The sequence below is a fragment of the Mizuhopecten yessoensis genome, unplaced genomic scaffold (genome assembly GCF_002113885.1).
Source record: "Mizuhopecten yessoensis strain PY_sf001 unplaced genomic scaffold, ASM211388v2 scaffold716253, whole genome shotgun sequence".
NCBI classification, from domain to species: domain Eukaryota; kingdom Metazoa; phylum Mollusca; class Bivalvia; order Pectinida; family Pectinidae; genus Mizuhopecten; species Mizuhopecten yessoensis.
The window spans coordinates 458,571-470,823 of NW_018480024.1; the positions used below are offsets into that span (position 1 = coordinate 458,571).

At 39.1% G+C, this 12,253-nt stretch overlaps 1 protein-coding gene across 1 annotated transcript; it reads right to left on the minus strand.

Moving 5' to 3' along the window:
- Positions 1-565: 565 nt before the first annotated feature.
- LOC110442351 lies at positions 566-10,826 on the minus strand. Its single transcript, XM_021485910.1, has 7 exons — positions 10,608-10,826; positions 7,327-7,573; positions 5,971-6,120; positions 5,142-5,501; positions 3,975-4,223; positions 3,316-3,438; positions 566-2,769 (listed from the first exon to the last, which is right to left on the minus strand). The coding sequence occupies exons 1-7, from the start codon at positions 10,752-10,754 to the stop codon at positions 2,426-2,428; spliced, it is 1,620 nt and encodes a 539-aa protein (XP_021341585.1). The 5' UTR covers positions 10,755-10,826; the 3' UTR covers positions 566-2,425.
- Positions 10,827-12,253: the final 1,427 nt, after the last annotated feature.

Below are 12,253 nucleotides of genomic sequence, written 5' to 3' on the forward strand. Positions count from 1 at the left end.
TCGATATCACCATAGGGGGTGGCGTTTTTACCGATATCACCATAGGGAGTGGCGTTTTACCGATATCACTACTTTGGGTGGCATTTGTACCGAAAGTTTAACTCAACCACTTAACGTGTAAATTAGTATGAAACCCTAGTTTAGATCCAAAAATAGCTTTAACAAATTGTCATGTCCCTGTGACACTATACACTGTCATTGTGTGGTGAAAAGATATAGAGGTTCCTCATCGAGTGAGTTTGAAGAATATAGTAAAAACGATCATATTCCTCATGATCATCATACCATGTTAATATACCTATACTTTCATATTTATCAAGTACGACATCAAAATACTAAAACGCATTGATTTCAAACAGCTCATCGCTAGGAAATAATTGAAAACGTCCATATATATTGTTTTGTTATATAAAAAACCACTTTTGGTTGAACAGTTTTCTGTTTGGACGAATTGAAAGGTGTTTTGAGATTTTTGAAAAATTGAAAATTCGATTGATCAAATGCCGTGAAAACGTCGAAAATTGTAAAATGAAGCTGTTAATAAATACATGTTAAATGAGTATAAGACAAAGGAATATTTTATCTGATATCTAGAATTAATAAACATGCATATATATATATCGAACTCCCATGCAATGTATGATCTATCATGTTTAGTGCATACATATAAATCTACGTACCATGCAATGTCCTACCATACACTCTCAATATCATTACTGAAGTAACGCACAAATATCTACCCTACACCCTCAATGACAGAAGTACCACACCACACGCAGATCCACGATACACCCTCAATGTCTGTACAGAAGTACCACATCACATGAAAATCTACCATACACCCTCAATGTCTGTACAGAAGTACCACACCACACGAAGATCTACGATACACCCTCAATGTCTGTACAGACGTAACACATCACATGAAAATCTACCATACACCCTCAATGTCTGTACAGAAGTACCACACCACACGAAGATCTACGATACACCATCAATGTCTGACAGAAATACCACACCACACGAAGATCTACGATACAACCTCAATGTCTGACAGAAATACCAGACCACACGAAGATCTACCATACACTCTCAATGTCTGTACAGAAGTAACGCACAAATATCTTCCACACATCCTCAATGTTTGTACAGAAGTACCACACCACATGAAAATCCATCATACACCCTCAAAATCTTTACTTAAGAACCACGCAATGTCCTTCAATACACACTCAATGTCTTTACAGAAGTACCACACGAAGATCTAGACCACGCACGCAATCTGTAACAGAAGCACCACACAAAGATCTACCATACACCCAATCTGTTGTACAAGTACCAAACATTGATCTTCAATACATGATCAATGTATAAAGACTCCCAGTATATTCGTAGATAACTAGTATTACCGTTTTATTTTCCATTTCATGATCGTAGATCAGCGTCATTCTTAACCCTCCTCCATGAAACATCTTGGATAAGCGTTATTCCTCTCCCTCTCCCTGAAACATCTTAGATAAATGTTCTTCCCCTCCCCCCTCCCCCTCCCTGAAAAATCTTGGATAAGCTTCAATCCCTACACTTCTCCTTGTTATACATTATGTATATCTTGATTAAGCGCCTATTTCATCTCTCCTCACTATAAAATCGAAGATAAGGGGGCAGTCTATACCCTTTCCATGTAACAACTGATTAGCGTCCATCTTACACCCGTTCCTGTAATAGTCTGACGAAAGACCAACTTGTCTGTGAGAACTTGGCAGTAGAGACTCCATTATTTGTTTGCATGAGATAAACAACTATTACTAGTAAAGGAGCGGACCACAAAACCTTTTCTACGTTAGATAACTGTTGCAACAAGCTCCTGGCTTGTTTATTCAATCAATGTTTCTGTGCATGGAAGCGTAACGGTAAAATTGACTGGCTTTGGAATCGGCATCCTCCATGTTTAGTGGTTACGCTCACGTTCTCTCTCTGTATCCCTGAAACAAGTCATGCCAAATAAAAAGCACGCGGCTAGCTATTTGATTGGTGTTCGTTAAAAAACCCACCCGACCAATCCCTAAGCTGAAACCTGTAATTTAAAGATTAAAGACGAGCAACACCCGACTTCAAGGCCAGTCAACTTTACCGTTACGCAACAGTGAGATTCTTTTGATGTTCGTCAAAGGCTCAAACCTCTCCTCTCGTCTCAAGCACAAGGTAGTGCACACTGAACCTTCGATTTTGTCATGACATATTCCAGGGGTGCAGAAAGCGAAAGTGAGTATAACCCCTGGAGTATTGAGGATGTAGAATCGGGTGTCGCTCTTCTATAATATCAACACTATTATTTCACGAGGGAAGACGCCAGATAATGCAAAGAGCTCGGAGGCATATTTTTTTCTATATTTTTACACGGTCAAAATCACAAGTGTGCTGCATTTCATACCGGTTGCATCATTTCCTGTTCCGGCGATGCATCACCCTGTATGCCCGACGCCTGTGGAGAAGTTCCATAGGAAATGTCCTCCGGATCATTAAAGGGAAGGACTTCCTCCTGGATAATTCCTTCGCCATCGGAGCCCTCGTCCTCGTCCCTGAGGCGGCTAAACTTTCCGAAATTACAACAGGAGGCGGGGCAATCCCCAAGCGGAAACCCAAGCTTACTGTAGACGACTGCGGCTGCCAGAACAAAGAAAGCCGACACGATGATGAAGGCACCGGCCAGGTTAAGCGTGAAGAAGTCCAGATGGATGTCATCGGAATACTTCGCTTCCTCTTTCTTTGCTGAAAACAAAAGTTATAATATTACAAAATTATTTCTGAACATTTTAAAAATGATTTTCACTCTGCTGACCTTAAATTAAGTGCTAAGGATGTCCCCATGTCGACGAAATGGCCATAAGATGCGTTAAAATATATTTTTTGTTGGTTTTCTGCACCGAAACTAATGCACATCCTTAATATTAAGAAAAAAATGTTCCTTCGTCGTATTTCTATTTGTTTATTTTATGTCACAAGATGGTTTAGGTTTAGAGTGGACTATCCCCTAGGCTGCCTGTAACCTTGTAGCTGGAAGTCAGTCTGACAAGGTATACATGAAATACTAGTTTAAGTTGTGACGCCGTAACGGACTTTCGAGGCATCTTTCACATAAGCTGTATTATCATATGCTTCGGGACACTTTCAATAAGGATTATCATTCTGTTGACATTAAATACCACGGATTAGTCCTAAGTGGACGCAATCGACGTATGGTACATTAAACGATAAATTCAATTTTCAAATAAATGTATGTACACAATTAGGTTTAAAGTGGTGAGGGCATCTTACCTGTGGCTGCCACTATGATCTCCCCAATCCCTGTGCACGTGTACAGCACCCCGAACGCCAGGCAGTATTGCTCCTTTAGGAACTGGGCAGTTAGGATCACATCCCGTAGCGACTCTGTAGTGGCTTCATATGCAAATAAGAATTTATGTAGAAACATTTCTTCAATGTGCATGCGATAGTTTACAACATGCTTTCTATTCGCAATTATATAAAAACCTTATGAATTTTTTTTATAACATTGTTATATCACTATAAACAAGCACAAAAAATGAACAATCTTCTGCTACAGTAAGTAAAGTTCGAATGATCATTTTTGGTCAAAGCGTACATCATCCCACTACAACAATGCTACATGATGACTCATGTGGGTCCCTTCAGCGTCGGATCTTCGGTGTCGTCTGCCTATGGGACACCGAAGATGCAAAAGTAGATCTGCTGCACCAATTGCATCAGCCGAGATTTTTATATTTTCCATTCTACCAGTTTCCTACTACAAGTCTTACACTACCCTGTCTTTCTTAAAATACATACAGTTAACTCATTGACTACTGCCGTGCGTGCGGTCATGCATTCTCTTCGTTCTGTCGCTCGGCTGTTGGGACTAGATCATACACCTTAAGTGATATATAATGGCAGACCACACAATATAAATCACTGACCTGCAGCCACGCCAACGATGATGATGAACACAACTATGAGCCCGTCCGAGTGGTCAACTTTAGGAATTGCTAACGTGTAAACACCGGCAACCAGGGTGAAGGCCATCAGGATGATATGAGGGAAGTAACCGGCCACACAGCGCTTGGAGAACATCAGGATAGGGCCCAACCACTGGGCCAGAAAAAAGAGAATTAAGTTGAGGCTGCCGGTCAGCAGAGTTCCCGCTTCTTCTTCCAGGTAACCAAATCCTGCAAATAGACAAAATGCGACGGATGTTCAAAAGTTTTGCTTATAAGCATACCGAAAACATACAAAGCATCAGAGTCTGATTTCGTTTTATAGAACATTTAAAAATACATTGCATTCTCCTTCAAAAGCTTTGCACACCACAATATTTTTACCCTTCATGGAAACGCCCTTGGTAGAACCCTCACATACTGAATTATTGCATTTCCCACTGTATTTCTGGACCAATAGCGTCTACCTCGAAAATCTTGGAAATAACGAGATTGTTGAGGAGTACAAGTTATCATTTTTAAGAATTCCTATCAATTTTGCTCCGATAGGCTAGAGAATAGTCATGGATTGGTCTGAAGGTACCAATACCGGTCTTTGGTCTTTTTCTTAACCGAAGAGTTTCTTCATTGATTTTATTAATTGCATCTGTAAATCTGTCATTAACACCCCTACGTTCTTTGAGTGGCAGTTTGTGTTCCCGGGGAATTATAAGAAAATGGTATACGACATTTTCTTTGCGCAATGCCATCGCTTGACAATAACTGGTCTTCCATTTTTAGAACAACCAATATTTTATAATCATGCTTTTCTTGCGTTCTGAAAAAGTGAAAAGGTCAGCTAGTTGTGTTTGTGTTTTCCTGCTTTCAAGCCAACCATCTTTTTAGGCAGTAATATTGCCTTTGATTATGATAGTCTCGGTCACCGCTTGCAATCATGCACACGGTATCCGGGTTACAGACTGAAACATTTGTCATAATATCCGTATCCTTGACCACCAGACCAATACAAATTAGTCAGTATCGACGTCGAAACCATACGATCTATTATTGAAAATCAGAAGCATGCTATTTGGCATTGGCCTTCATTCGTTTATATTGGACATGTAACAATCATGGACAAGTTTATATTAATGTGTAGTCTGCACGTACCCAGACGCTGGAATAAGAAGCAAACCATCAACAGGTAAATGGCAGGGTGTTTCAATATGCTCCATGTGAGTTTTCGCTTGGTCTTTGCCGGTTCGTTTGTGCCTCGCACGATGACGGAACTATCGTGAAACTCGGCAGGTGTAAGAGCAAAAGCTGATCCAAACGCAAACGCCATCACCAAAAGCTGCCAGCGGAAAAGTGATCTCCAGGAATTCCCTGTCGCCATCCGCATCAAGGCACACGCGACATAGCCAAACGTCTCAGCCTGGTGAACAGCGTGAAGCGCTCGGAAGATTCCGTCGTCAAAATGTTCCAGCACCGGTAAAATGGCGCAAATGTAAAGAAAGCCGGAAGCCATTCCTGAAAAATAAACAAATAAGATAAGTTCAAATTTTATAAGGTTTCCTTAACGAAATTTTGCATTGCAATGGACCAGTGATTATTCCAAATATATTCTGAATTACTTCAGTTCATGCATACATAACTTACATGCACATCCCTCCAGTGTTTCGACTTGACAGCAATGCTGACTTTTGAATTAGAACTCGTAGCTATCAATCTAATTCTATGTAAAAGCCTAAGTAAAGGAACATTCATTTTGACAATATTGCATTGATTTGCTTTAAACTGTACATACCAACCCCTCTGCATGGCAACATTATAGAGATACTTACGAAAGTTACTTCCTCCGCCATGAAGCATTGTAAACCTATATGTGAGACTGACGCCCCCTACAGAACAATACGATTGTATCAGTACACATCATAAGTAATGAGACGCCAATATGTCTAATTGCACTGACACCCCCTTTTGAATGTTGTACACGTACCTGCTACGCCCCCTATAAGGACGACAATGAGACCGATGAGTGAAGTATTCACGAAAGACGTGATGAGAACGGTAAGGCCAAGCACAGTAGAAGAAACCAAAGCAACAATCCTGTACTCAAACCTCACCAGCACGATTGACGCCAATAACACTACAACAAAGATTCTGAAGTTACATTTTGTGTGACATTGATACCACACCCTCAATGATTAAGATCTTTATTACGGGTATGGGGTTTTACAAGGGAGATTACATGGGCAGATCAGTGGGTATGCAGAATGGATGGTACATAATGAAGACCATTTATGCAGCAGAAAAAGTCTTCGGCTACAATACGGCCGAAGAGATATGTTTAAGTACTACCATTAAACAATGACTACGTGATTATTGTTCTTTGTCTTGTGATTTTGTCAAATTTAAGTGTTTAATGTTGATATATTGATTAGAGTAATACGCATCAAACAAGCATGTGTTTGTTGGGTTATAAATTAAGGACGACTGCTGTAAGAAGGCATTTCTGTCCGTTTAAACCGTAACCAAAGGACAAAGTAAAATAATAGGCTATGGAAACAACTATTTCTTCCAGGATGACGAATAGTGAACGAAAGGAAGGAGGACAACAATATTCTGTCTTTGGAGTGGCCCCCACAGTCCCCTGACTTGAACCCGATAGAAAACATGTGGAGAGATCTGGGTTTTGAAGTTCGTTGTCACAAGAGCAGAAACATAAGGGAATTTGAAGCGGCCTTACAGCTTGCATGGGATGGAATACCTGCTAGGATATGTAGAACTTTGGTTAGGAGTATGTCTGACCGTATACAGGTTTTGATTAGAGCTCGTGGAAGATGCAATAAATATTAATGGAATTACAATATTTTTGAAAATTTACATAATAACTGATTTCTGTAACATTATGTAAACTTAACATAATAAAATCATCAGAAATAATTGTACAATAACTTAGTTAATAATATATACAAATGTCAGATAATAGAAATAAGATTGGCATAATTTTCTATACTTTAATTATACATCGAAAAATGCACATGTAACAGAACTTTTGGAGGGCAGTGTATATTAATGACTAAACATTTAGACATGAGTTATGTATTATTCATCAGTCAAAATAATTATTATAAATAAACATCAAAATGGCTAAAATAACAAATCAGGGCAATACTAGAGAAATGATACGAAAAAGATAGAAAAATATATATATTTCAGGTCATGGGTTAATTTTGAAATATATGTTTAATAACAGATTATAAGATTGGTCTGAAATATATAGAACGGTGCTTGTGTAACATGCTTATAATATAAATTGACATTTAACTGTTGCTATGCACCATAAACCTACCAGACAGAATCCGAGTACACGTGAAAGCCAGCTGAATCTGGTCTTGGTGCTCGCCCCAGTCCGTCAAGTCCTTCTTCACCTGATCCGCTATTCCTATCTGCTCGAAGACCCAGGTAAACAGTTGACTCTCCCCGCTGATCATGAAGGTCACTACGCTGTTACATAGATTAATGAGGACACAGGCCGTCAAAAGGCCGCAACAGCCTGCGCGGGTCTCCGATGGCACTGTCGTCTGCTGGCGCCATCTCTGACGACAGAGAAAAAAAAAGTTACGAATCAAGATTGAGATTGCTAGTTAACTAATGACCTTGCATCAAGATGGTGAATCGATGAAATATGTTGGCAAAACTTAAATCTCTAATAAATTAGAGCCTTTTTTTCTCTCAATAACATCCTCTACAATTATCCCAAAAACTTAAGTGTTCGACATCTTTTGGTCCCGTATAGTGAGAGGAGGTCATATTTCCTAATCCAATCGCTTTGAACATTTAGATGATATGTAAGTTATACTTGGTTCGTATATGCTCATTACATAGAAGCTAGAATGGTAACCCCATGATTTCTCTTTGATGCAGTGCTCCTTGAATATATGCTAGGCTGACTGTAGTCGCCTTTGAAATAAGTAACTGCATCTGGTCGTATCTGGTCGTTCTGTTTTATATGTAAATACAGTTACGTAATACAGTCCATATCAGCTTTCAGTCAACGCTTCATTGGCGCTAATCCATATTTTTGGGAAAGGAGAGTGGCGACGAAACTCAATTTCCGACTTTGCCTGCATGCTATTTGTATACCCACATGTGACAAGGAACAGAGGTAATGATTGATGGTATTACTTGTGAATGTTATAATAACTATATTGTGTGTAAAGCTGATGTTTGTTTGTTTGTTTAATTCTGAAAGGAACTGTTGGATGCATTGATTTGTGGACCGGAAAATGTCCAACAGAAAAGTATGTTACTACTTGTAAGACAGCAGACGACAGACGACAGACACGGAACTTGGCTAGCTGTCGACGCACCGTTTTCAACACAGCATGCCAATATATACATCACTGGACCTTATAGCACAAAACGGCTGCATCTAAACTCATTTTGACAAGATAAGGTGCATAACAGATACCTCCTTCGTTGGGGTAAAATCCTTGACTGGTTTTTTTTATCCTATTCAGTAACATAAGAGATCGCTGGTCGGCTAACTCGTATTTTGTATTGGATATATTAAAAGTAACACGCCTTGTTAGACCTCTCACATTATTGGAGTAGGTGTTATCCTAATTAATGACCGTAAATGAGGACAACTATTACATAAGCGTGTTTTTCTCTCATATCAAAATATGAACATAATTGTGCATTTAATTTATGTTTCAATTTTCTGCCACCACATTTGTTTTTTTATAAGTCTGATCAAAGCAGGGGGACTACATAAAGAACTCTTGTAGTAATTTCAATGAGTTTCATTGTATGGCAAGTTCATATCTTGTAAACAGTATACGGTGTTTAACGCTTTTCCATTGCAGGCATTTTATTTTGCTGGCGATAACAGACCCGAAGGGGTTATTTTACCCTTTTTCTTGTCAATCTAAAGCAGTTTTCCTATTCATTACAGTGAGCGGTGCTCAGAGACTACATACAATACGTTCCTTACTCGTTGCATTTCTACATAATCCATTCATGCAAAGGCGTGTGGCGGATGTTCACCACATTTTCACAAATAAAAAGACATTAAGGAAAACTTGAAAAGGTAGGTGTACAGTTTTTATGTTATAACTAAGAACCGATATATAGTTTTTCAAGTTAGACACGGACAGAGATTTTCTGACTGCAAGCGACCAAGACACGCGTATGGCATTTTCGGGAATTAAGTATAGAAACCAACCATATACATTTTATTTCAATAGTTCCTGATAGTTTTACCACTGCACTGAATGTTTTTCGAAAAGTTCATTACGTTCATGAAAATTACGTTAAATCTCTGGAATTTCGAGGATGCTTCAATATTCAAAGAATCCTAAATATTATTTAAGGTTGTGTGGCGGATTTATGACATTTTGGGGGGGGGGGGGGGCAGTTAAAATACAATTCAGGGATGCATTGTTTAATTTCTTATTGCTTGACATATACGGAATTTAGGAAGAGTTTCTAGATATTATGCCAATGAAAATCAAACACACCTACACTGCATTCCTTCTGTATGCTTTGTGAGTTACAGCATAACAAGGAGTCGAGCTCAATTTTCAGCAGAACCGTTTAAAATCGTTTTTGGAATTCATTCCGTCATTTGGCTTTTGCAATGCGGACTGAATACTGGGATGTTTGTCGACTGGTTGAAAAACTATTTCTACTAAATTCGAATTTGGATTTTAGATACGAACGAACATGCTTTACATCAAAGCAGCAGATATAACATTATCTTGTACACAACACCTCCAATAACAGTTCCTCTCTAGCTCCATAAACTCACAGCGATATCACGTATTTACTCCATTCGTTACTGGAGTTAGCGGCGTCATACCCACCAATGTTGTTAAATTGTTGGCGTTCCAACAGTTCATAACGCGCTATCGAATTAATTAGTTTCCGTTGAACAATCAGCACAGTTTTCTACATGCGTGTATTCTTTTTCGACAATTTCGTCAATGTCCGTTTATTTGTTCACATTTATTGCAGAATTCTACCCAAATACACGAGTACCCTATCGCTTACGCTTACGCCCAATAAAATGTGTGTTTCAGGTAACATGACTTTAAAAAGGGCAGGTTGTAAGGCAAATGTATTAATTTTATTTTTTTATTTTCACTGATCAAAATTATGGTTTATATCTAACAATAAATTTCTAAACCTTACAGTGGTGTTATTAAGCTGTCAAGAATGAGGTCAGGCTCCCAAAACAGGGAGATAGCGCATTTAAATGAGTGACTGTGAGCTTTGTCTGGCTTGTAACTTACAATCGGATACAAGCAGGTGATAAAATGTGCAAGGGTAGACAGGAAAATCTAGGGCAGGTATGGATACCTGAAACTTGTCCGGGTTTCCTCTGGCCCTGACACTGTCACGGCCAGAGGAAACTCGGGCTAACCTGAAACACACACGTGTGTGTGTGTGTGATTTGGAGCGTATTAATCAGAACTGTACGTGTTTGTACTATGCTTTTTATGGTTGTTTTAACTATGATATCACTGGGGTATAAACATTGTTTAACAGTCGGCTGTAAATTCCTGTATTGGTTTGTGGTACCACGTTTATATCTCACCGCCATAAATAAAGTTTTATTTCACTCACCTTGTCCCGAGTGTCGGTGACCGTTGTAGAACCTGGCCCTATGCCTAGTTGTGTGTTCCCCACTACAATTGTGGTGGTTATCCCCGGGGCTCCTCCAATTACGTGGGTCACGCCACTTATCGGCCTGTACCCTGGGGCCTGCTGCATCGAGAGGTGTTGTACGTGTAGCGGCTGGCGAAACCGTTGATCCACTAGAATATCCCAAGTAAAGTGTTCAGTTCATTTTTATAAAATAAAAGTAGCCAGTAGTCAGATCCGTCATGCACTATGAGCCAGGCAAATGAGAGCTCACTACGTTTCATACAAAAAACACTATTCCCACAATAGGGACTCAACTACAGGATCGTGTTTGGGGCTTTCTTTTGTGTGTATAGATGCAAACATGCAGTATGTATCGGACTCTCAAGCTCCTGCACTTTTCACCTAGTAATTCGTTTCGTTACACAGATACACAGATTTACTCTGAAAATACACATACAAGTACAGGATTTCAATCCCTCGACAGTCATCTCATTAAATACATATATGTAAATGAACGTTGTCATAATTGTAATTTTGTATTTGACAGCTCTATTTTTTTCTTTAAAACAATATTTATGCTGTTGATTTTTCAGTGTTCATCTACATGTATTTAAAGCTCAAATTGTTTAAGGAGGCTCCACCCTTTCGCAATGAAATAATGAAAAGAAGCATTGCTAATCAAGCCTACAAATATTTTATTTATCATAAAATATCTACAACATGTTACACAAAACGTTTTTTTTTATTGAAATTGTTTGGATAAAAGTTACTATATACAAGCTAAAAGAAAACAGGGCACATAGTTTCGTACAAAAAGAATGAAATAGAACCAGATACACACAATGCAGGGGCGGATCCAGGATTTCCTAAAAGGGGGGGCCCCCGAGAAATTTTTCTCAATAGTCAACGGTGTGCTGCCAAAGGCCAAAGGCAGCACCCCGAGCGCGTATCGCGAGGAGAGGGAGGGTACGGGAGGGGGTCTTCCCCCTGCCGTAAGGGGGGTTTGGGGGATCTCCCCCCAAAAAATTGTGTTTTCTAGAACGTCTCAGAAGCGATTTACCGTGTTCTGAGGATTGTTTTTATGTTTAATTAACAAGAAGAAAAAAACATAATATCTCATTGTGGTACTTATAGCTTACCATCGTGTACGTACAAGAAAGTATCTTCACACAACATACTATTGTGTACGTAGTAATAAGTTGTACGTACCAGATGATATGCTGTACTTACAAGCATGATAATTTTAAATTAAATTTAAAGGTGACGCGTTAGACTGGCCACCGTCTCTAGAATATTAAATAATTAAGAAAAAACTAACTCTAATAATTTTGATCACTTGGATGTCTGATTCTAAACTAGGGGGAGATAAGTTAGTAGTAAAATGCAGTCGAGAAATTCTTCATAAAAACTTTGGGACTGGTGGCCAGTCTAGTGACGCGTATGTGCCTCCTAAGTTGTACCATTTTAACCAGATAGCTTAGCAAATGTACCACTGTTGGTAATATGCACGCCCTTACATGAGTTAATCAGCGTGGACATTTCAGATATATCATTGTCTACACTAGTGAATTAGTCAACAATTATAAAACGCGAGACTATATAGCTAGTGGCCTTGGGTGTCGCAC

Bases quoted from the DNA above. Each gene is read 5' to 3' on its own strand.
- LOC110442351 (XM_021485910.1), bottom strand. From the start codon at position 10,754: ATGCAGCAGGCCCCAGGGTACAGGCCGATAAGTGGCGTGACCCACGTA. The intron at 6,121-7,326 runs GTAGGTTTATGG...TCTTTGTTGTAG, and splicing joins GTGTACTCGGATTCTGTCTG to TGTTATTGGCGTCAATCGTG. The intron at 2,770-3,315 runs GTAAGATGCCCT...TTTTGTTTTCAG, and splicing joins GATCATAGTGGCAGCCACAG to CAAAGAAAGAGGAAGCGAAG.